Source organism: Panulirus ornatus, chromosome 7, assembly GCF_036320965.1.
Source record: "Panulirus ornatus isolate Po-2019 chromosome 7, ASM3632096v1, whole genome shotgun sequence".
Classification (NCBI taxonomy): Eukaryota; Metazoa; Arthropoda; class Malacostraca; order Decapoda; family Palinuridae; genus Panulirus; species Panulirus ornatus.
Window position 1 is genome coordinate 49,559,709 of NC_092230.1, and position 27,385 is coordinate 49,587,093.

At 43.2% G+C, this 27,385-nt stretch overlaps 1 protein-coding gene across 2 annotated transcripts in view; it reads left to right on the forward strand.

The window, feature by feature from the left end:
* Window positions 1-19,319: 19,319 nt before the first annotated feature.
* Window positions 19,320-27,385, forward strand: part of LOC139749633 (uncharacterized) — a 285,318-nt gene continuing 277,252 nt past the window's right edge. For both annotated transcript variants that reach the window (XM_071663779.1, XM_071663780.1), the window contains exon 1: window positions 19,320-19,871. In XM_071663779.1, the coding sequence (XP_071519880.1) occupies window positions 19,592-19,871 (280 nt within the window). In that variant the 5' untranslated portion in view covers window positions 19,320-19,591. The remainder of the gene's footprint in view (window positions 19,872-27,385) is intronic.

The following is a 27,385-nucleotide window of genomic DNA, read 5'->3' on the forward strand; positions in this document are numbered from 1 at the left end:
CAATCCACTGACAGCACGTCAACCCCGGTATACCACATCGCTCCAATTCACTCTATTCCTTGCCCTCCTTTCACCCTCCTGCATGTTCAGGCCCCGATCATACAAAATCTTTTTCACTCCATCTTTCCACCTCCAATTTGGTCTCCCTCTTCTCCTCGTTCCCTCCACCTCCGACACATATATCCTCTTGGTCAATCTTTCCTCACTCATTCTCTCCATGTGCCCAAACCATTTCAAAACACCCTCTTCTGCTCTCTCAACCACGCTCTTTTTATTTCCACACATCTCTCTTACCCTTACGTTACTTACTCGATCAAACCACCTCACACCACACATTGTCCTCAAACATCTCATTTCCAGCACATCCATCCTCCTGCGCACCACTCTATCCATAGCCCACGCTTCGCAACCATACAACATTGTTGGAACCACTATTCCTTCAAACATACCCATTTTTGCTTTCCGAGATAATGTTCTCGACTTCCACACATTCTTCAAGGCTCCCAGAATTTTCGCCCCCTCCCCCATCCTATGATCCACTTCCGCTTCCATGGTTCCATCCGCTGCCAGATCCACTCCCAGATATCTAAAACACTTTACTTCCTCCAGTTTTTCTCCATTCAAACTCACCTCCCAATTGACTTGACCCTCAACCCTACTGTACCTAATAACCTTGCTCTTATTCACATTTACTCTTAACTTTCTTCTTTCACACACTTTACCAAACTCAGTCACCAGCTTCTGCAGTTTCTCACATGAATCAGCCACCAGCGCTGTATCATCAGCGAACAACAACTGACTCACTTCCCAAGCTCTCTCATCCCCAACAGACTTCATACTTGCCCCTCTTTCCAAAACTCTTGCATTCACCTCCCTAACAACCCCATCCACAAACAAATTAAACAACCATGGAGACATCACACACCCCTGCCGCAAACCTACATTCACTGAGAACCAATCACTTTCCTCCCTTCCTACACGTACACATGCCTTACATCCTCGATAAAAACTTTTCACTGCTTCTAACAACTTGCCTCCCACACCATATATTCTTAATACCTTCCACAGAGCATCTCTATCAACTCTATCATATGCCTTCTCCAGATCCATAAATGCTACATACAAGTCCATTTGCTTTTCTAAGTATTTCTCACATACATTCTTCAAAGCAAACACCTGATACACACATCCTCTACCACTTCTGAAACCACACTGCTCTTCCCCAATCTGATGCTCTGTACATGCCTTCCCCCTCTCAATCAATACCCTCCCATATAATTTACCAGGAATACTCAACAAACTTATACCTCTGTAGTTTGAGCACTCACTCTTATCCCCTTTGCCTTTGTACAATGGCACTATGCACGCATTCCGCCAATCCTCAGGCACCTCACCATGAGTCATACATACATTAAATAACCTTACCAACCAGTCAACAATACAGTCACCCCCTTTTTTAATAAATTCCACTGCAATACCATCCAAACCTGCTGCCTTGCCGGCTTTCATCTTCTGCAAAGCTTTTACTACCTCTTCTCTGTTTACCAAATCATTTTCCCTAACCCTCTCACTTTGCACACCACCTCGACCAAAACACCCTATATCTGCCACTCTATCATCAAACACATTCAACAAACCTTCAAAATACTCACTCCATCTCCTTCTCACATCACCACTACTTGTTATCACCTCCCCATTCATATATATATATATATATATATATATATATATATATATATATATATATATATATATATATATATATATATATATATATATATATATATATATATATCCCTGGGGATAGGGGAGAAAGAATACTTCCCACGTATTCCCTGCGTGTCGTAGAAGGCGACTAAAAGGGGAGGGAGCGGGGGCTGGAAATCCTCCCCTTTCTTGTTTTTTTTTAATTTTCCAAAAGAAGGAACAGAGAAGGGGGTCAGGTGAGGATATTCTCTCTAAGGCCCAGTTCTCTGTTCTTAACGCTACCTCGCTAACGCGGAAAATGGCAAATAGTATGAAAAAAAAAAAAAAAAAAATATATATATATATATATATATATATATATATATATATATATATATATATATATATATGAACGTGCTAAAAATAGTGGAAAACATTAACAAAATGAAAATGCAATCATGAGCAAATATGAATACATTCATGGACAATTACAAGACAAATTATTATTATTAAGATGAATGTTATAACAATGTACTTCGCATCCTCGAGACATTCACGAATAATATAAACACAAAACATTAATGAAAAACATGAACATGTTCACGATTAGCACAACTACACAATAACAACAACATAGTAGTTATTGCAAAGTATGAACATATTAGGACAGTCAACAACCAAACTGGAGAGCATTACTACAAAACATTAGCATATCAGAAGATATCTGAAGATACGAGGTAAACACATCAGTGTACTACTATGTGCACATGTAACGAATAAAGATACAGACAACAACAATACAAACAACAAAACTAGAAGATGAAAATGTTTGAAATATGGAACTAATAAGATGTAAACATGCTAAATAAAACCCCTTATGAAATTAATGAACAAGCAACAGTAAACATATCTTTAACAGCAGTAAACTGTACTGATACACAAACATGAATAACAAACGAGGTTGAATTAAGTTATATTTCGTGTCATTATGTAGGATATGGACGTAGCTGTACATGGAGGTAGTGAGGACTGGGGGCCCGCTGGTGCTACCATCTATAGCCATCCTCAGGACATTCCATGTTTTGGTTATGACGTCACTACTACGTCATCATTATCATAATGTTACTAGAAGCTTCACTGTGTACACCATCGTTATGATAACAACACTATACAGCGTTATCACTTCTGGTGACGTCACGTGGTTGTGTCAGTAGGTGGTGGGTGTCATCACAAGAAGCTGCGTGTGTTCTGCTGGTCGTTCATTTCCCATCATTCTGAGCCACATTCTTGCTACATACAGAGACGTGTTTACGTTTGATTTTGAAGGATAATTAAGTTCATCAATTATAATCCTGGGTCATCAGACCGAGTGGTTCACTTCAGAGAGAAGTATCAAGTTAACATCTGTAATTTACGTAGACTATATGTCTACCTTCCGGCACGAGAAAGTATTGGTTAAGTTCCATTATGTCTTATTTCATCTCTAAAGTAAATCGTGGAAGATGATTGTTTACTGACCAACTTACTGGTGATCTGTAATGACTGGTACATCATGAAGGATGTACAACTGGTGATCTGTAATGACTGGTACATCATGAAGGATGTACAACTGGTGATCTGTAATGACTGGTACATCATGAAGGATGTACAACTGGTGATCTGTAATGACTGGTACATCATGAAGGATGTACAACTGGTGATCTGTAATGACTGGTACATCATGAAGGATGTACAACTGGTGATCTGTAATGACTGATACATCATGAAGGATGTACAACGCATTCCTTCACATTTTGTACGTACACAACCGTCGTACCTACGCGCCAGGCAGGACCCCCAAACATTAGCACACACACCAGAACTGTGTCTGAAAATGTGATAAAAAAAAAATAATCTTTTAGGCTTCGGTCTAAGCTGAACCTGCGAGAAATGCCACAACATTTTATTGTTAATAACAAGATACCTGATATGGGGTTGTCACATGGTATAGATGGGGTTGTCACATGGTATAGATGGGGTTGTCACATGGTATAGATGGGGTTGTCACATGGTATAGTTGGGGTTGTAATATTGGTTGACTGGCTGTAAGCAAACAAGTGGTTGACCCAGTGGTTGTGGCTGTCTTAGATATTGTGTGAGCGCCACTACAACACTTGTCTACATAAAATACAACATTATTATTTTCTTACAAAAACTTTCATTATCTGATTTTTTAATATACTTGTTTTACACCTGTTCCTACTTTAACGAGGTAGCGCCTCATTATCTCATCCAGTTTGAAGGTTTCAGATATAATGCACAGAAACCAGCACAGCTTCTCTCCACAACCACCACCTTAGCGTCATTCCTCCTGACCACTTCGTACGTTCTAGTTCGTTCTGTTGACAGCACGTCGCCCCCTCTGTACCACATCATTCTACCCTGTGCACATCTTACTCTGTCCTCCATATTCAGGACCTAAATGCTCAAAATCTTTTTCACTCCATCCTTCCACCTCCAATTTGGTCTCCCACTTTTCCTCGTTCCCTCCACCTCTGACACATATATCTTCTTGGTCAATCTTTCCTCACTCATTCTCTCCATGTGACCAAACCATTTCAAAACACCCTCTTCTGCTCTCTCAACCACACTTTTTATTACCACACATCTCTCTTACCCTATTATCACTTACTCGATCAAACCACCTCACACCACATATTGTCCTCAAACATCTCATTTCCAGCACGTCCACCTTCTTCCACACAACCCTATCTATAACCCACGCCTCACAACCACAACACACCGCCGTCGGACTGCTGTACCATGACACATGCTCATCTCTGCCGTCACCGATCATGTCCTGATGGCCTCTCCTTCCTCACACTCCTCAACGTGGACAGGATCTTCGACCCCACGTGGACAGGATCTTCGACCCCTCACCCACCACATGACTCCCGAGCTCCTGTGGTTTATTATCTTACATTCTCCGTTCCTAGGTGTCTAACATACCCCACTTCCTGTCGATTTTCTCCATTCAAACTCATAATCCAACTAACATGTTTCTTTTCACTGCTGAATCTGAGAACCTTGCTTATGTTCACATTTACTATCAACTTCATTCTAAACACATCCTTCCAAATCAGTCACCAACTTCTGCAGTTTCTCACTAAAATCAGCCACCAGTGCTGCGTCATCAGCAAACAACACCTAACTCACTTCCCAGGTCCTCTCATCCTCGCCTCTTCCTCCAAGACTGGCACCCCCCCCCTCACCCCCCACCCCGCATCTATAAACAAAACACACAGCATGGTGACGTCACATCATGCTGACGTCACAGCCGCGACTTCTTTTCGATGTTTATCAATTCATGATCGACTGACTTCAACCATATCTTTGAAATGTTCCAGTAGTCAGTCACCCCACTCATGTAGTGAGTCATCCCACTCATGTGGTAAGTCACCCCACTCATGTGGTAAGTCACGTCACTCATGTAGTGAGTCACCCCACTCATGTGGTAAGTCACGCCACTCATGTAATAAGTCACCCCACTCATGTGGTAAGTCACTCATGTAGTCAGTCACCCCACTTATGTAGTCAGTCACTCCATTCATGTGGTAAGTCACCCCACTCATGTGGTAAGTCACTCATGTAGTCAGTCACCCCACTCATGTAGTCAGTCACTCCATTCATGTAGTAAGTCACCCCACTCATGTGGTAAGTCACTCATGTAGTCAGTCACCCCACTCATGTGGTAAGTCACGCCACTCATGTAGTAAGTCACCCCACTCATGTGGTAAGTCACTCATGTAGTCAGTCACCCCACTCATGTAGTCAGTCACTCCATTCATGTAGTAAGTCACCCCACTCATGTGGTAAGTCACTCATGTAGTCAGTCACCCCACTCATGTAGTCAGTCACCCCATTCATGTGGTAAGTCACCCCACTCATGTAGTGAGTCACCCCACTCATGTAGTGAGTCACCCCACTCATGTAGTGAGTCACCCCACTCATGTAGTGAGTCACCCCACTCATGTAGTGAGTCACCCCACTCATGTAGTCAGTCACCCCACTCATGTAGTCAGTCACCCCACTCATGTAGTGAGTCACCCCACTCATGTAGTGAGTCACCCCACTCATGTAGTGAGTCACCCCACTCATGTAGTGAGTCACCCCACTCATGTACTCAGTCATCCCACTTGTGTTTCATATTGTCTCTGGTGTTGCACTCAGGAATATGTATTTTTCTTATTTTTCATTTAACATTTTTTTGTATGTTCCCAGGAATTATACTTTGATTAAAAAAATATGTTCTTTATGCCTTCTGCTTGTTGTTAGACATATAACTCTCTCTCTCTCTCTCTCTCTCTCTCTCTCTCTCTCTCTCTCTCTCTCTCTCTCTCTCTCTCTCTCTCTCTCTCTCTCTCTCTCTCTCTCTCTCTCTCTCTCTCTCATTATCATACCACTCAGTTATTTAGCTTGACAGTATCCTGACCTTAACAATATTTTTCTTGAATTCAAGTTTTTCAAACTACGGAACTTCCAAGACTTCGACATTTTGTAATAATAACAACAGCAATAATAATAATGATGATGATAATAATAATAATAACAATAATAACGATAATAATAATAATAATAATAATAATAATAATAATAATAATAATAATAATAATAATGATAATAATAATAATAATAATTATTATTATGATAAATACTTTATACAGCCAATTTGTCATATACAAACTGAACCTTATATATATATATATATATATATATATATACATATATATATATATATATATATATATATATATATATATATATATATATATATATATATATATATATATATATATATCCACTGCAATACCATCCAAACCCGCTGCCTTGCCGGCTTTCATCTTCCGCAAAGCTTTTACTACCTCTTCTCTGATTACCAAATCATTCTCCCTAACCCTCTCACTTTGCACACCACCTCGACCAAGACACCCTATATCTGACAATCTATCATCAAACACATTCAACGAACCTTCAAAATACTCACTCCATCTCCTTCTCACATCACCACTACTTGTTATCACCTCCCCATTAGCCCCCTTCACTGAAGTTCCCATTTGCTCCCTTGTCTTACGCACTTTCTTTACCTCCTTCCAAAACGTCTTTTTATTCTCCCTAAAATTTAATGATAATCTCTCACCCCAACTCTCATTTGCCCTCTTTTTCACCTCTTGCACCTTTCTCTTGACCTCCTGTCTCTTTCTTTTATACATCTCCCACTCAATTGCATTTTTTCCCTGCAAAAATCGTCCAAATGCCTCTCTCTTCTCTTTCACTAATAATCTTACTTCTTCATCCCACAACTCACTACCCTTTCTAATCAACCCACCTCCTACTCTTTTCATGCCACAAGCATCTTTTGCGCAAGCCATCACTGCTTCCCTAAATACATCCCATTCCTCCCCCACTCCCCTTACCTCCTTTGTTCTCACCTTTTATATATATATATATATATATATATATATATATATATATATATATATATATATATATATATATATATATATATTTATTTTTTTTTATTATACTTTGGCGCTGTTTCCCGCGTTTGCGAGGTAGCGCAAGGAAACAGACGAAAGAAATGGCCCAACCCCCCCCCATACACATGTATATACATACGTCCACACACGCAAATATACATACCTACACAGCTTTCCATGGTTTACCCCAGACGCTTCACATGCCTTGATTCAATCCACTGACAGCACGTCAACCCCGGTATACCACATCGCTCCAATTCACTCTATTCCTTGCCCTCCTTTCACCCTCCTGCATGTTCAGGCCCCGATCACACAAAATCTTTTTCACTCCATCTTTCCACCTCCAATTTGGTCTCCCTCTTCTCCTCGTTCCCTCCACCTCCGACACATATATCCTCTTGGTCAATCTTTCCTCACTCATTCTCTCCATGTGCCCAAACCACTTCAAAACACCCTCTTCTGCTCTCTCAACCACGCTTTTTTTTATTTCCACACATCTCTCTTACCCTTACGTTACTTACTCGATCAAACCACCTCACACCACACATTGTCCTCAAACATCTCATTTCCAGCACATCCATCCTCCTGCGCACAACTCTATCCATAGCCCACGCCTCGCAACCATACAACATTGTTGGAACCACTATTCCTTCAAACATACCCATTTTTGCTTTCCGAGATAATGTTCTCGACTTCCACACATTCTTCAAGGCCCCCAGAATTTTCGCCCCCTCCCCCACTCTATGATCCACTTCCGCTTCCATGGTTCCATCCGCTGCCAGATCCACTCTCAGATATCTAAAACACTTCACTTCCTCCAGTTTTTCTCCATTCAAACTCACCTCCCAATTGACTTGACCCTCAACCCTACTGTACCTAATAACCTTGCTCTTATTCACATTTACTCTTAACTTTCTTCTTCCACACACTTTACCAAACTCAGTCACCAGCTTCTGCAGTTTCTCACATGAATCAGCCACCAGCGCTGTATCATCAGCGAACAACAACTGACTCACTTCCCAAGCTCTCTCATCCCCAACAGACTTCATACTTGCCCCTCTTTCCAAAACTCTTGCATTTACCTCCCTAACAACCCCATCCATAAACAAATTAAACAACCATGGAGACATCACACACCCCTGCCGCAAACCTACATTCACTGAGAACCAATCACTTTCCTCTCTTCCTACACGTACACATGCCTTACATCCTCGATAAATATATATATATATATATATATATATATATATATATATATATATATATATATATATATATATATAGAGAGAGAGAGAGAGAGAGAGAGAGTAAGAAAACGTCAGGAGGTTGGCGTAGAACAGCAAGATGTGAGGAATGCGTTAGATAAAGTTTAGTGTTGTTGTGTGTGGTGGCCGCGGCTGTGATTAATGCTAATGAATAATGCCAGCGTTTGAAAACTTCATCATTGTTCAGGACAACAACGCCATGCCATCACACGGAGAATTACTGGGTAAATATAGCCATTAAGACGGCGGGAAGGTGGCGTCAGCAACCGTCGAAGCTGGCAAATATGGCCTCGCTAACCATATATGCCTCCGCTGTGGACACTGTCTAGACGTGAAGCAGAAATATTATAATTTATACGTTATCAATTATACAACTTCTATCAGTTATCGAAAATTGGTATCAAATTTCATTCAGTTACGAGATGAACATTTATGGACTACGTTAGGTGGTGGGTTGTCGTACACAGACCAAGCTCTGACCCGCTGGTTGTATGTTAATGAGTCATTCTGTGGTTTATTGATGACGTAAATCAATATAATCTTGACCAATAACATCTTCATCAAATGCCTCATTTAACTCATATCATCGCATATATATTGATATTAACCCAAACCTCATAGTAACTATCTCTCACAGACCAGACCAAACATCACTGACCAGGCTAAACATCACTGCCCAGACCAAACATCACAGACCAGACCAAACATCACTGCCCAGACCAAACATCCCTGACCAGACCAAACATCCCTGACCAGACCAAACATCCCTGACCAGACCAAACATCACTGCCCAGACCAAACATCACTGCCCAGACCAAACATCACTGCCCAAACCAAACATCACTGACCAGACCAAACATCACTGTCCAGACCAAACATCACAGACCAGACCAAACATCACTGACCAGACCAAACATCACTGCCCAGACCAAACATCACTGCCCAGACCAAACATCACTGACCAGACCAAACATCACTGCCCAGACCAAACATCACAGACCAGACCAAACATCACTGACCAGACCAAACATCACTGCCCAGACCAAACATCCCTGACCAGACCAAACATCACTGACCAGACCAAACATCCCTGAACAGACCAAACATCCCTGAACAGACCAAACATCACTGCCCAGACCAAACATCACTGACCAGACCAAACATCACTGCCCAGACCAAACATCACTGCCCAGACCAAACATCCCTGAACAGACCAAACATCCCTGAACAGACCAAACATCACTGCCCAGACCAAACATCACTGACCAGACCAAACATCACTGCCCAGACCAAACATCCCTGAACAGACCAAACATCCCTGAACAGACCAAACATCACTGCCCAGACCAAACATCACTGACCAGACCAAACATCACTGCCCAGACCAAACATCACTGCCCAGACCAAACATCCCTGAACAGACCAAACATCCCTGAACAGACCAAACATCACTGCCCAGACCAAACATCACTGACCAGACCAAACATCACTGCCCAGACCAAACATCACTGACCAGACCAAACATCCCTGAACAGACCAAACATCCCTGAACAGACCAAACATCACTGCCCAGACCAAACATCACTGACCAGACCAAACATCACTGACCAGACCAAACATCCCTGAACAGACCAAACATCCCTGAACAGACCAAACATCACTGCCCAGACCAAACATCACTGCCCAGACCAAACATCATCACAGGTTTGATGCAGTGCGTCCGTTCATCATAAGCTTATACAAATATTACAGGAAACACAAATAAGACGGAAGATGTACGTAGCTAGCTGGTTATCTAGGGTGAAGTACGTACGTAGATAAGACTTAAGATGTACGTAGCTAGCTGGTTATCTAGGGTGAAGTACGTACGTAGATAAGACGGAAGATGTACGTAGCTAGCTGGTTATCTAGGGTGAAGTACGTACATTTTCTTATCGTTAATCATGTTGGATGTTTCTTGACGTCAGCCATGAGTGTATGTTTACTTGTTGATCACAGCAACAGTAAGTCTTCAAGATACGTGTCCTCCCACATCCCTCCAGGGATCAAGTAACCATCATTGTACAGTTTGGGACGTAGCTACAACACCAACTCCGCCATCTTCACCTGCTGCTGTCAGAGATCCCTCGTCCCTGAGCAGCAGTTCAACACTTGTGTTGTTATAACCCAGTGACATCGTTAGTGTAGAGATTTCATATTTTCGCCTGTGGCTATTGCAGTCAATACATCTTTATTGTTGTTATCATTATTGCAATTATTATTATCATTATTATTGTTATCATCATTATCATTATTATTATTACTATTGTTATCATTATTATCATTATTATTATTATCATTATTATCATTATTATTATCATTATTATCATTATTATTATTGTCATTATTTTTTTTTATTTATTATATTTTGTCGCTGTCTCCCGCGTTTGCGAGGTAGCGCAAGGAAACAGACGAAAGAAATGGCCCAACCCCCCCCCCCCCCATACACATGTATATACATACGTCCACACACGCAAATATACATACCTACCCAGCTTTCCATGGTTTACCCCAGACGCTTCACATGCCCTGCTTCAATCCACTGACAGCACGTCAACCCCGGTAAACCACATCGCTCCAATTCACTCTATTCCTTGCCCTCCTTTCACCCTCCTGCATGTTCAGGCCCCGATCACACAAAATCTTTTTCACTCCATCTTTCCACCTCCAATTTGGTCTCCCTCTTCTCCTCGTTCCCTCCACCTCTGACACATATATCCTCTTGGTCAATCTTTCCTCACTCATCCTCTCCATGTGCCCAAACCACTTCAAAACACCCTTTTCTGCTCTCTCAACCACGCTCTTTTTATTTCCACACATCTCTCTTACCCTTACGTTACTCACTCGATCAAACCACCTCACACCACACATTGTCCTCAAACATCTCATTTCCAGCACATCCATCCTCCTGCGCACAACTCTATCCATAGCCCACGCCTCGCATCCATACAACATTGTTGGAACCACTATTCCTTCAAACATACCCATTTTTGCTTTCCGAGATAATGTTCTCGACTTCCACACATTCTTCAAGGCCCCCAGAATTTTCGCCCCCTCCCCCACCCTATGATCCACTTCCGCTTCCATGGTTCCATCCGCTGCCAGATCCACTCCCAGATATCTAAAACACTTCACTTCCTCCAGTTTTTCTCCATTCAAACTCACCTCCCAATTGACTTGACCCTCAACCCTACTGTACCTAATAACCTTGCTCTTATTCACATTTACTCTTAACTTTCTTCTTCCACACACTTTTCCAAACTCAGTCACCAGCTTCTGCAGTTTCTCACATGAATCAGCCACCAGCGCTGTATCATCAGCGAACAACAACTGACTCACTTCCCAAGCTCTCTCATCCCCAACAGACTTCATACTTGCCCCTCTTTGCAAAACTCTTGCATTTACCTCCCTAACAACCCCATCCATAAACAAATTAAACAACCATGGAGACATCACACACCCCTGCCGCAAACCTACATTCACTGAGAACCAATCACTTTCCTCTCTTCCTACACGTACACATGCCTTACATCCTCGATAAAAACTTTTCACTGCTTCTAACAACTTTCCTCCCACACCATATATTCTTAATACCTTCCACAGAGCATCTCTATCAACTCTATCATATGCCTTCTCCAGATCCATAAATGCTACATACAAATCCATTTGCTTTTCTAAGTATTTCTCACATACATTCTTCAAAGCAAACACCTGATCCACACATCCTCTACCACTTCTGAAACCACACTGCTCTTCCCCAATCTGATGCTCTGTACATGCCTTCATCCTCTCAATCAATACCCTCCCATATAATTTACCAGGAATACTCAACAAACTTATACCTCTGTAATTTGAGCACTCACTCTTATCCCCTTTGCCTTTGTACAATGGCACTATGCACGCATTCCGCCAATCCTCAGGCACCTCACCATGAGTCATACATACATTAAATAACCTTACCAACCAGTCAACAATACAGTCACCCCTTTTTTAATAAATTCCACTACAATACCATCCAAACCTGCTGCCTTGCCGGCTTTCATTTTCCGCAAAGCTTTCACTACCTCTTCTCTGTTTACCAAATCATTTTCCCTAACCCTCTCACTTTGCACACCACCTCGACCAAAACACCCTATATCTGCCACTCTATCATCAAACACATTCAACAAACCTTCAAAATACTCACTCCATCTCCTTCTCACATCACCACTACTTGTTATCACCTCCCCACTTGCGCCCTTCACCGGAGTTCCCATTTGCTCCCTTGTCTTACGCACTTTATTTACCTCCTTTCAGAACATCTTTTTATTCTCCCTAAAATTTAATGATACTCTCTCACCCCAACTCTCATTTGCCCTTTTTTTCACCTCTTGCACCTTTCTCTTGACCTCCTGTCTCTTTCTTTTATACATCTCCCACTCAATTGCATTTTTTCCCTGCAAAAATCGTCCAAATGCCTCTCTCTTCTCTTTCACTAATACTCTTACTTCTTCATCCCACCACTCACTACCCTTTCTAATCAACCCACCTCCCACTCTTCTCATGCCACAAGCATCTTTTGCGCAATCCATCACTGATTCCCTAAATACATCCCATTCCTCCCCCACTCCCCTTACTTCCATTGTTCTCACCTTTTTCCATTCTGTACTCAGTCTCTCCTGGTACTTCCTCACACAGGTCTCCTTCTCAAGCTCACTTACTCTCACCACCCTCTTCACCCCAACATTCACTCTTCTTTTCTGAAAACCCATACAAATCTTCACCTTAGCCTCCACAAGATAATGATCAGACATCCCTCCAGTTGCACCTCTCAGCACATTAACATCCAAAAGTCTCTCTTTCGCACGCCTGTCAATTAACACGTAATCCAATAACGCTCTCTGGCCATCTCTCCTACTTACATAAGTATACTTATGTATATCTCGCTTTTTAAACCAGGTATTCCCAATCATCAGTCCTTTTTCAGCACATAAATCTACAAGCTCTTCACCATTTCCATTTACAACACCGAACACCCCATGTATACCAATTATTCCCTCAACTGCCACATTACTCACCTTTGCATTCAAATCACCCATCACTATGACCCGGTCTCGTGCATCAAAACCACTAACACACTCATTCAGCTGCTCCCAAAACACTTGCCTCTCTTGATCTTTCTTCTCATGCCCAGGTGCATATGCACCAATAATCAACCACCTCTCTCCATCAACTTTCAGTTTTACCCATATTAATCGAGAATTTACTTTCTTACACTCTATCACATACTCCCACAACTCCTGTTTCAGGAGTATTGCTACTCCTTCCCTTGCTCTTGTCCTCTCACTAACCCCTGACTTTACTCCCCAGACATTCACATTATTATTATCATTATTATCATTATCATCATTATCATTATTATCATTATTATCATTATTATTATCATTATTATTATTGTCATTATTATCATTATTATCATTATTATTATCATTATTATCATTATTATTATCGTCATTATTATCATCATTATCATTATTATCATTATTATCATTATTATTATCATTATTATCATTATTATTATTGTCATTATTATTATCATTATTATCATTATTATTATCATTATTATCATTATTATTATTGTCATTATTATTATCATTATTATCATTATTATTATCATTATTATCATTATTATTATTGTCATTATTATTATCATTATTATCATTATTATTATCATTATTATCATTATTATTATTGTCATTATTATTATCATTATCATCATTATCATCATTATCATTATTATCATATTACTATCATCATTATTTCATTATCATTATTATTATTATTATTATTATTATTATTATTATTATTATTATTACACCATTACTATGGAGTGATGATGACGTCAGAGCGACTGTAAATGTGAGGAGTGGCGTCAGGTGTGTGTGTGTGTGTGTGTGTGTGTGTGTGTGTCAGAGCAGGAGCCTAGCGTGCTAGGTGGTGTGTGCCCACTGTGAGGCAGATGGTCCCGCGCCACGTCCAGATGGTGTCAATTTATTGAGTAATTATCAGTTGTTCAGTACGAGGTTGAGGTGACCACAGGTGGAGGCACGAGGGAGGCAGCTGCCTCGCCGGAGGTGACCACAGATAGAGGCACGAGGGAGGCAGCTGCCTCGCCGCAGTGACCATGTTGATCACCAAACTTAACATTATGGTTGTGATCTCAACGTGTAGTGTCTTGTGTGAGGCGTTAGTTTGTAGGTGTGTGTGTGTGTGTGGAAATGACGATGTGGTTCAGCTGTTGTAGTTCGGTAGCGAGGTGTTATGAAGCACAAGATGTTGTAGATCATTACAGTGAGTTACAATGGTCTTTGTAGATCATTACAGTGAGTTACAATGCTCTCTGTAGATCACTACAGTGAGTTACAATGGTCTTTGTAGATCACTACAGTGAGTTACAATGGTCTCTGTAGATCATTACAGTGAGTTACAATGCTCTCTGTAGATCACTACAGTGAGTTACAATGGTCTTTGTAGATCACTACAGTGAGTTACAATGGTCTCTGTAGATCACTACAGTGAGTTACAATGGTCTTTGTAGATCACTACAGTGAGTTACAATGGTCTTTGTAGATCACTACAGTGAGTTACAATGGTCTTTGTAGATCACTACAGTGAGTTACAATGGTCTCTGTAGATCACTACAGTGAGTTACAGTGGTCTTTGTAGATCACTACAGTGAGTTACAATGGTCTCTGTAGATCATTACAGTGAGTTACAATGGTCTCTGTAGATCACTACAGTGAGTTACAATGGTCTTTGTAGATCACTACAGTGAGTTACAATGGTCTCTGTAGATCACTACAGTGAGTTACAATGATCTTTGTAGATCACTACAGTGAGTTACAATGGTCTCTGTAGATCATTACAGTGAGTTACAATGCTCTCTGTAGATAACTACAGTGAGTTACAATGGTCTTTGTAGATCACTACAGTGAGTTACAATGGTCTCTGTAGATCATTACAGTGAGTTACAATGCTCTCTGTAGATCATTACAGTGAGTTACAATGCTCTCTGTAGATCACTACAGTGAGTTACAATGGTCTTTGTAGATCACTACAGTGTGTTACAATGGTCTCTGTAGATCATTACAGTGAGTTACAATGGTCTCTGTAGATCACTACAGTGAGTTACAATGGTCTCTGTAGATCACTACAGTGAGTTACAATGGTCTTTGTAGATCACTACAGTGAGTTACAATGGTCTTTGTAGATCACTACAGTGAGTTACAATGGTCTCTGTAGATCACTACAGTGAGTTACAATGGTCTTTGTAGATCACTACAGTGAGTTACAATGGTCTCTGTAGATCATTACAGTGAGTTACAATGCTCTCTGTAGATCATTACAGTGAGTTACAATGCTCTCTGTAGATCACTACAGTGAGTTACAATGGTCTTTGTAGATCACTACAGTGAGTTACAATGGTCTCTGTAGATCATTACAGTGAGTTACAATGGTCTCTGTAGATCACTACAGTGAGTTACAATGGTCTCTGTAGATCACTACAGTGAGTTACAATGGTCTTTGTAGATCACTACAGTGAGTTACAATGGTCTCTGTAGATCATTACAGTGAGTTACAATGCTCTCTGTAGATCATTACAGTGAGTTACAATGGTCTTTGTAGATCACTACAGTGAGTTACAATGGTCTCTGTAGATCATTACAGTGAGTTACAATGCTCTCTGTAGATCACTACAGTGAGTTACAATGGTCTTTGTAGATCACTACAGTGAGTTACAATGGTCTCTGTAGATCATTACAGTGAGTTACAATGGTCTCTGTAGATCACTACAGTGAGTTACAATGGTCTCTGTAGTGGCTGAGTTTCGGTAATTGATGTTACAGATTTTGTTATGATCATTTTGTTGGGTAAGTCAGCTGGGCCAGATAGGAGCGCCTAGATTCCTCATGTTATGTTACAGAGATGACAAATCATGACGTACAAACTAACTAATGATTGGACACACAAGTTATACACTTGATGACTCAGTACACGAACACATCACACAACACAAACATCAAGTCCTGCCTCAACACACCTGGTGACCCAGTGTGTAATGATAAACAGTTGTTGTTGTCATTCAGACCACTGCATGATGTCCTGGTGGGTCAGACCTCCCTGGTCTGGTGGGTCAGACCTCCCCTGGTCTGGTGGGTCAGACCTCCCCTGGTCTGGTGGGTCAGACCTTCCCTGGTCTGGTGGGCCAGACCTCCCTGGTGTGGCCCACCAGACCACCCACATACACACCATGACCCAGGATCACATTTCTGAACACGTCAACTGAGGCTTGATGGTCTACAGTGGCTCCTTCAGTTAGGCCCACAAATGTTCAGTTCTGTACTTTGTCGTTAAGAATGACGCGAAGATATTCATAACCCATAAAGTTACTAACGTCAACAAGTGTTAATAAAACTATCAACATTATTTTCAAAACAAAAATAGACGGGTCAAATTTAGATGTGGGTTGGTCGGGTGTGTAAAATAGGCGTAGATACGCCTGGAAGGTTAGGACTGGCGTAGATACGGCTGCGAGGTTAGGACTGGCGTAGACATGGCTGGGAGGTTAGGACTGGCGTAGACATGGCTGGGAGGTTGTCTGTCCGTCATTACATGTTTGTTTAGTGTTTGATTTCTCTAGACAAAGATGCGTGTTGCAGACGGGAACATCCATATTGTCAAATGTTGTGTACATTACCTCATGATGAACCCACTAGATTTACTCACCTTTTCAACGTGGATTGATTCCCACTGATTGTGATGAAGACAGTAGTGTGACGTAAGCAGACACCCCTCCTCACACTGCCAGCTGATGATGTATGGTTCAAGATTTGTGTAGGTAAGGCAGAGGGAGTACTGTAGTGAGAGCAGGGGTATGCACAGTGGCACACTTACTCCATGGGACGCTAACCCCAGTGGAAGACGAAATAAATGATTACAGTTAGAGAGAGAGAGAGAGAGAGAGAGAGAGAGAGAGAGAGAGAGAGAGAGAGAGAGAGAGAGAGAGAGAGAGAGAGAGATCACATCAGCTTCATTGTCTGCCTCAGTATAGCAGCTACAGAGGTGGAGTGATACGCGAGCAGGTCCAGGCTAGGCTACGGTGCCTCACGTCCAGACGTAAGGGGGTGGGGGGGGGGGGGACAATAAGAACATGAGCCTGGGGGAATAAAGATGACAGAACCTGTGTTAAATAGATTCTTTGTAATAGTAACAAAACAACAAAGGTGGGAGTACAACGATGCGATGATCCTAAACTGAAGGTGAGGTGAGGGAGGCTGGCGGGTAGGAGTGAGTACCCAGGTGAGGGAGGCGTGATGGCAGCAGCCCACAGCCGTGCGCCACACCACACCTCCAGTGGATCAGACCACATACTCAGGTAATACTTTCCCTCTGTGTCTGTACGAAGGATACACCCACGGATCCCCATCAAGGGGGTCAGTTGAACTGAAACACGAACTGGCCGGGAGATATATAAGAAGAAAGAAGAGGAACCTAAAAGTTTGAGATGAGAATAACTTGCTCTTAAAAAAAAAAGTCAGTTTCAAGGTGCGAGGAGAGACGTGAGGCGACATTTCCAAGTTCAGCTGCGGATGTGATATGTTCCTCACAGCTGCTCATCATTATCATCATCATCATCCTTGAGTTGGCACACAGTTATCATGTGACGTAGTGCCTCGTACGTCATTACATTGTCAAACAGATGGTGGGGGACACACAGGCAGCCAGCCCTCGTGAACAGTTCAGAAATGATATTCATAAAAAGGAAAGCAAGCACAGATTTCGGTGAGGCGAAACTGGGCCAGATATCAAGGTTAAACTTGAGGGAGTTTACGTCTCTAGGTGGACTCACTCGACTCCTAACAAACTATGATTTACGTCCTCGATACAAGGATGAATCGTGTATGTATCCTTGTCCTAAGTTATTATCAGAATGCTCGTCTTCATATATATATAGACACATGAAAGACTTCAATGTTGAAGCTATAAGAAAGAGCTCTTCATGTGACGTAGGCTTTCCGAGAACGTTAACGACGCAGTGATTCCAAGTATGTTAATTATGGTGAGCGTTAAAATTATACAGCTGCTGCAGCTGGGAGAGTCGTAAGAGGTTGTACAGCAGTTACAGCTGCGAGAGTTGTGAGGAGTTATACAGTTGTTACAGCTGCGAGGGTTGTGAGAGGCCTTATAAATAGAATTAGGGAGTAGCATGATATAGCGTCCACAACTTACGGCATCGCAAACAAATTTTGCGAAAATATCTTCAAATTATCAGGTTCAGTGAAGTGGCAAATTTTTGATATCTTTGGTTCTGCAACCACGACTGTTATGATCCTCAGACAAGTTATAACCCTTAGTAAGCTGACCCTCACTCAGGTCTGTGAGGCTCAGTTAGGTTTGAGCCTCAGTTAGGTTTATGAGGCTCAGTTAGGTGAGACCGTTTATGTCAGTTGGGTGAAGAACAGTTGACACATGAACTACCCAGGGTCAAGGTTTACTGTAACCAAAGTTCATATGGTTATGACAGTGTCACAATGCCAGGTGCAATTACGTTGTTTTGGACACGTTGTTTTGGTGTTTCTTGAGGCAAAGCTCATCATGGTTAACTTTATAGTTGCCAGGTCTTCAGCATCTGTTTTGAGGTTGTTCTCGTTACGATATAGTTGTCACAAGTTATGTTCACGAACAAAGACTGTAACAAGAGGCGAGGCTCCGCCTCTTGGTGGCGGTCCCGCCCCCTGTTCCTCTCGAGGCTCCGGCCAAACGAGATGCTCAGTGTACCTCCAGACGCCGGTGGTGGTGGCTACTGACGCTCCCCAGACCTGACGCCTCAGTGGCGTGCTCGCTGCAGTCCCTCCTGCCCTGTGCGTTACATGCGTTAGTTACTTTAGTGACAGTCGCTGGTCGTGGTATGATACAGTCAGTTGTCACCAGTACCGCAAGCCCCGCTCTCATTGTGCTAGGTTAGGTAACTGATCTGGTGACGAGGGAATTTGTGTTTTTAACGTGTGTTGAGATGTGCCAGTGTTGGGGCCCACATCCGTGACGATGGTAGGGTGGGCGTGCTTGCTGTGTGTGGTGTGGGCGGCCGTGGGCGTAAACGGCGGCCACCACGGAATCCGTGACAAGGAGGTGGCGGCTCCAGGGGTATTGGTGGAGACCCTTCGTCAGGTGCTACGTGTTCCCACCAATGAGGGGGGCCCCGGGGGTTACGGTAGGCCCCCCCGTCCTCCACGTTATATGCTACGGTTGTACAGGAAGCTGTCGAAGGGCCGCTCCTCCCTGCCCAGGCGGGCCAACACCGTCAGGAGCTTCACGTCACTTCCAGGTCAGTCCTTGGTTAGCCTGGGCACGTACCCGCCCTCAGTTTGGTCGCTCATCTTCGTGTTACGCCGCTCTGCTCTCTCTTTCCTCTATATTGATTTTATTGTCACTCTCAGTCTTTGATCCAGAAAACGTCATTATGATAAAACCTTCCGCATCCAGACCTTATCAGTTAAGCAGTGATTTATTAGCGAAGGTAGACGATACAGCGTAACCTAACTTACTCCTGTGCCATTTAGCGTAGGTAGACGATACAGCTTGATTTACAATACAGCTTAACCTAACATACATCAACTGGTTAGTGAAGGTAGATGATGTAGCCTAACGACTTACACCATCCAGTTAACGAAGGTAGATGATGTAGCCTAACGACTTACACCATCCAGTTAACGAAGGTAGATGATGTAGTCAAACGACTTACACCATCCAGTTAACGAAGGTAGATGATGTAGCCTAACATGATTTACGCTATCCAGTTAACGAAGGGAGACGATACAGTTTAATCCAACGCTTTCCAACTAGTTAGCGATGGTAGACGATGCAATCTAGTCCTTCCAACTAGGTAGTGAAGGCAGACGATGAAGCTTAACCTAATTTACTGTAACCAGTTAGTGAAGGTTAACAGTACAGCCTAACTTACGCCAACTAGTCTAGCTGGAGTGATCAGTTATAAGCCCCAGCTGTTTAGTGGCGCTCTTGGTGTACAGTCTAGGGTCAGGGCTGCTCTGAGGAGGCACACCGTCCAGGACCAGGCAATGTATCTATGTAGACTGCTTGCATACAGAACGTGTGTGTGTGTGTGTGTGTGTGTGTGTGTGTGTGTGTACATAAATACATTTATGCTTACATATAAAAATGTGGATAGAGGATTAAGTCACTTGCAACATGAGCAAGAAAGAATAAAGAATAAAATCTCAGGAAACAATTACGAAACGTTAAACTGTGTGTGCATGATGGTCAGCAACTGCAGACTAGGCATCAGGGTACGGGATGTGCGTGGCTCCCTCGACAGTGGTAGGGGCCGTCATATTAAATACTGGATTGACAGTGACAGTAACAACATTATTGTGTACAGAAGGAATATAGCAAGTGCTGCTGTGGTGTAGGGGACGAAAAAGGCCTGAAATCTGGGAGTTGTGACATTGATATGTTAACCGCTCGTTACTGTGTGTGTGTTGTGTGTGTGTGTGTGTGGTTCCCTGTGCATGAGACGTGACAAGTTAGCAACCCAGACCCTCCATGACTGTCTCCTCCACACAGGCAGCGGGTCCTCCTACATGCCATGTAGTCATAATGTGTTGTATTTCTTTCTGTCTCGCACATAGAAACGTGTAGTTTGATGTTTTGCATTGTTAGAAATGTGCATAGTGTGATGGTTTGCATTAAGTTACAAATGAGCGCAGTTTGATGTTTTGTATTGTTAACCTAGTTGTTAAGTTAACAGAAGAGTAATAATATGCTTGAAGACGGACGCGCGTTGCTGAGGATCATGGTGTGTGGTCAACCGTAATTGAATGGTTGTTGCAGCTGTTAAGCGATTCCAAAGTATGAGATTTTCCTTTTTTTTTCACTCTTAAAACCGATCTTTCTATATTAGTTAAATGGTTAGCCGCAGGGTTATGGAAGAGAGGAAATTGTAAGATTGAACTATGCGTAATGATAAGAACCAATAGACATGAAAACATGAAAGTTAACTTGCCTGTTTTAACGCTTTAGTTAGATGTCTTGTGGGATCTGTTATCAGTGAAATTTGATTGTTAACACAAGTGCGTTATTTAACTGCATCACAATTCTTTACATTTTGAGGGTAAACAATGAGTTCAGATATCAAGTAGAGGTACAGGAGTCTGACCCTGTGTGGGACGGCTCTCATAAGCATTATTTCGTTCCACAATTCTAGATAAACATGAACTTAACATATTTGTGAAACTCTGTTAGTTGGATCCATACGACACATTGCGGTATTTACTGGAGTGGATAAACGACAAAGGAAAACAGGTATGTCTAGACTCTACAGGCAAGTTTTGATATTTTATTATATAAAGCTTAATTTGGTTTGTGCGTCGATATACCGAGCCAGTAGCGCTCTACACAATGCAAACAGCGACAAGTGAATGTAATGTGTCAGCGGTACACAGGATGAACCCTTTCCTAATGTCCTTGTGAACTGAGGGAAGGCCAGCAGCGTCCCTACTGTTCTTTTACCATTAATTTCAGCGGGTGTTCGGATGGCATGGCTTAGGATCTCAACTGATCATTATGACTGTTATTACAAGTTTCCTGTAATTACAAACCTCTGCCAGTACGTTGACAGACCCTGCAGTTTCTGGAGTTGAGAGTGCTACACTCAGAATCCCACACAATAACATACTATCAACACTGCTCATTGTGAGGTGTCCGGACGCTGGTGCTAGTCTGGATTTTGTCATGGAGGAACGTGTGGTCAGTGTACGTACACTGTAACTGTACCACCAAAACGCATCATTCATAACAAAAGATTTCGAAGATTCTAACCTTCTCGGAAGTAAACCCGCCTCTCACCACTGACCTTCAGTTTGTTGTGGGGGTGATTGTGGCCAGCTCAGCGGCTGGTGAGTAACAAAATTGTCATGTAAGTAACAACTGTTATAAGTTATTTCAGGTCAACAACTCATTCAAGACGACGTCTGTGGTGTCTTGGTATGTTAGAAGCCAGAATTCTAGTTGGTTAACTTTCTCATTCCATAATTGTACGGAAGCAGTTAGTACTGTGGCAGAACTGCTCATGGTTACCTGTGTGTATGTCTTGTGAGTGGACACGTCGCTGTATCTCAGGCAATACCACATGACCTAGTACTCCTCACCAGGTACATGATCCACCTAGTACTCCTCACCAGGTACATGATCCACCTCGTACTCCTCACCAGGTACATGATCCACCTAGTACTCCTCACCAGATACATGATCCACCTAGTACTCCTCACCAGGTACATGATCCACCTAGTACTCCTCACCAGATACATGATCCACCTAGTACTCCTCACCAGGTACATGATCCACCTAGTACTCCTCACCAGGTATATGATCCACCTAGTACACCTCACCAGGTACATGATCCACCTAGTACTCCTCACTAGGTATATGATCCTACAGATTAGCGAAGCAGAGGATTGGATGGCAACGGTGAGACAGTTCAGTATTGCCAAATCTCAGTCGAAAATAATGTGATTAGAATATAACACATCAGCTCAGGTGAGTGGCACCGGCTAGACTCGAGTAGTGAACCAACTTGCGGCTGTCCTCACGGTGAGGTGTGGTGTCTGCACGCACGGTGAGGTGTGGTGTCTGTACGCACGGTGAGGTGTGGTGTCTGCACGCACGGTGAGGTGTGGTGTCTGCACGCACGGTGAGGTGTGGTGTCTGCACGCACGGTGAGGTGTGGGGTCTGCACGCACGGTGAGGTGTGGTGTCTGCACGCACGGTGAGGTGTGGGGTCTGCACGCACGGTGAGGTGTGGTGTCTGCACGCACGGTGAGGTGTGGTGTCCGGACGCACGGTGAGGTGTGGGGTCTGCACGCACGGTGAGGTGTGGTGTCTGCACGCACGGTGAGGTGTGGTGTCTGCACGCACGGTGAGGTGTGGTGTCCGGACGCACGGTGAGGTGTGGTGTCCGGACGCACGGTGAGGTGTGGGGTCTGCACGCACGGTGAGGTGTGGTGTCTGCACGCACGGTGAGGTGTGGTGTCTGCACGTACGGTGAGGTGTGGTGTCTGCACGCACGGTGAGGTGTGGTGTCCGGACGCACGGTGAGGTGTGGTGTCCGGACGCACGGTGAGGTGTGGGGTCTGCACGCACGGTGAGGTGTGGTGTCTGCACGCACGGTGAGGTGTGGTGTCTGCACGCACGGTGAGGTGTGGTGTCCGGACGCACGGTGAGGTGTGGTGTCCGGACGCACGGTGAGGTGTGGTGTCTGCACGCACGGTGAGGTGTGGTGTCTGCACGCACGGTGAGGTGTGGTGTCTGCACGCACGGTGAGGTGTGGTGTCCGGACGCACGGTGAGGTGTGGTGTCCGGACGCACGGTGAGGTGTGGGGTCTGCACGCACGGTGAGGTGTGGTGTCTGCACGCACGGTGAGGTGTGGGGTCTGCACGCACGGTGAGGTGTGGTGTCTGCACGCACGGTGAGGTGTGGTGTCCGGACGCACGGTGAGGTGTGGGGTCTGCACGCACGGTGAGGTGTGGTGTCTGCACGCACGGTGAGGTGTGGTGTCCGTACCACAGCGGACGGTGGCGACCATATGGTTGTGTTCAGACGGTTGTGTACATAGTTAGGACGGGGTTGTATCATGATGGTTACCTGGATGCTGAAGCGTATATTGCACCTGTGTGTCTGTTCGTGATGCAGTATTTACTGATCCGTATTGTAGCGTTTGTGTTGGATCCAACTTGCCTGCTTGAGGGTCTGTATTATCTATCTGGGCTTTATAGATCATGTGAGTAGTAGAGAGATAGATATATACTGGTGTTGCCTCGTGTGTTGTATACACACACACACACACACACACACACACACACACACCTAGGTTGTATGTGGGCCGACTGCCGCATCCAGGACTCGAAAGCGTGTTGAGTTATGGACAGTAACGGTCAACACTGCACAAGGGAGACCGGTGTGGGGGAAGAACCTCACTGTGTGTGTGTAGCTCAGACCACGTCACACTGCAGGGAAATACCCTCTCTCTCTCTCTCTCTCTCTCTCTCTCTCTCTCTCTCTCTCTCTCTCTCTCTCTGTGTTGTGTGTACATGCACGTGGTCGTTGGTGACACGTGTGTGTAGCATCACCAGTGTAGGTGTTGCCACAACCTGGTCGTGGGTGGGCCAGGCTGGCTGACCACAACCATAACATTAACGTTTGGTGGGTTGGTTGTGTCCATAATGTGAGACATGTTGTAGTGTTGTATATGTTGTGTTGTAGGAGTTATGACGTTATCTCGTACCAAGACCCACAACACTCCTACGTCTGGGTCAAGAAAGACCATCGCTAAGATTGGGTTTTGATATCTCGAATTTATATTGATGACCGACACAGTGCTGACACCACCAGGGAACAGTGAGGCGATAGTGGCTCTAACTACGGGCACTGGACGTGTCTTGTGTGTATAGCATGTATTAACGTGGCTTGAGTGTATAGCATGTATTAACGTGGCTTGAGTGTATAGCATGTATTAACGTGGCTTGAGTGTATAGCATGTATTAACGTGGCTTGAGTGTATAGCATGTATTAACGTGGCTTGAGTGTATAGCATGTATTAACGTGGCTTGAGTGTATAGCATGTATTAACGTGGCTTGAGTGTATAGCATGTATTAACGTGGCTTGAGTGTATAGCATGTATCAACGTGGCTTGAGTGTATAGCATGTATTAACGTGGCTTGAGTGTATAGCATGTATTAACGTGGCTTGAGTGTATAGGATATATTGACATGTCTCATTTGGCGAAGAAAACAATAAAGATTATTCCATTTCGTTGGTTATAGAAAAAAGTATATTAAAACATAATTGGGTTATAAGGTCAGCAAGGCACATGTTTCACAACATGTCAGCAGTAACACATAACTACAACACTGGTCACGGGCCACACTGCTGGGTCCAGAGTCACAACACAAACTCTAGGGTCATAATGCTTTTACAACCGGGTCCAGGGCCACAATACTGGATCCAGGGCCACAATACTGGGTCCAGGGCCACAGGGTAAGGTTGTACAGCAAGCAGCTGAGGAGGGAAGCAAGAGTATGTTTTTAAAATAATTTCAAATGTTTTGTTGTGACGATGAATATGTTTATTTTTCTCGTGATGAAGTTGAGGTAGATATACAGTGGAGGTGGGTTGAGCCAGATATCCTGTGTGGCACCATCAGTATCTTGAAGACTTACATATACTGTCATGTTCACTGTGATGTAGATACTGTCATGTTCAGTGTGATGTAGATACTGTCATGTTCACTGTGATGTAGATACTGTCATGTTCACTGTGATGTAGATACTGTCATGTTCAGATGATACTGGACGGGTGGTCGGTCATACGACATGTTGGGTCACGTTATTACAGAAGTTAATTTCTTATTTATTCAAGTCTCGTCATTTCTTGGTTTCTTAACTGATAGGGAAAACGTGGGTACGGGTCTCCTGGGGTGTGACGTGGGTACGGGACTCCTGGCGGTGTGACGTGGGTACGGGTCTCCTGGGGTGTGACGTGGGTACGGGTCTCCTGGCGGTGTGACGTGGGTACGGGTCTCTTGGCGGTGTGACGTGGGTACGGGGCTCCTGGGGTGTGACGTGGGTACGGGTCTCCTGGGGTGTGACGTGGGTACGGGTCTCCTGGGGTGTGACGTGGGTACGGGTCTCCTGGGGTGTGACGTGGGTACGGGTCTCCTGGGGTGTGACGTGGGTACGGGTCTCCTGGGGTGTGACGTGGGTACGGGTCTCCTGGGGTGTGACGTGGGTACTGAGGATGATGTATTAGTACGCTGGCCACGTCGAGTGAGTGAGTGAGGGTCGGGTGTTCAGGAGGTGAGCTGGGTCATGCCTGGTCACCGATGTGTTGATCATCAACTGGTCATGATCTGTAGTGACCATCACGGGTCATAGTCACACAACAGCTCGGGTGAAAGAGAGAAAAGTAAGAGGAAAGTAAGGTAGGAATTAATCCGGGTTCCACTGGTAGTTGTAAACCTGACACTTAAAGTTAGAAGGTTATATAACGAAGGATTAAAGTTAGAAGGTTATATAACGAAGGATTAAAGTTAGAAGGTTATATAACGAAGGATTAAAGTTAGAAGGTTATATAACGAAGGATTAAAGTTAGAAGGTTATATAACGAAGGATTAAAGTTAGAAGGTTATATAACGAAGGATTAAAGTTAGAAGGTTATATAACGAAGGATTAAAGTTAGAAGGTTATATAACGAAGGATTAAAGTTAGAAGGTTATATAACGAAGGATTAAAGTTAGAAGGTTATATAACGAAGGATTAAAGTTAGAAGGTTATATAACGAAGGATTAAAGTTAGAAGGTTATATAACGAAGGATTAAAGTTAGAAGGTTATATAACGAAGGATTAAAGTTAGAAGGTTATATAACGAAGGATTAAAGTTAGAAGGTTATATAACGAAGGATTAAAGTTAGAAGGTTATATAACGAAGGATTAAAGTTAGAAGGTTATATAACGAAGGATTAAAGTTAGAAGGTTATATAACGAAGGATTAAAGTTAGAAGGTTATATAACGAAGGATTAAAGTTAGAAGGTTATATAACGAAGGATTAAAGTTAGAAGGTTATATAACGAAGGATTAAAGTTAGAAGGTTATATAACGAAGGATTAAAGTTAGAAGGTTATATAACGAAGGATTAAAGTTAGAAGGTTATATAACGAAGGATTAAAGTTAGAAGGTTATATAACGAAGGATTAAAGTTAGAAGGTTATATAACGAAGGATTAAAGTTAGAAGGTTATATAACGAAGGATTAAAGTTAGAAGGTTATA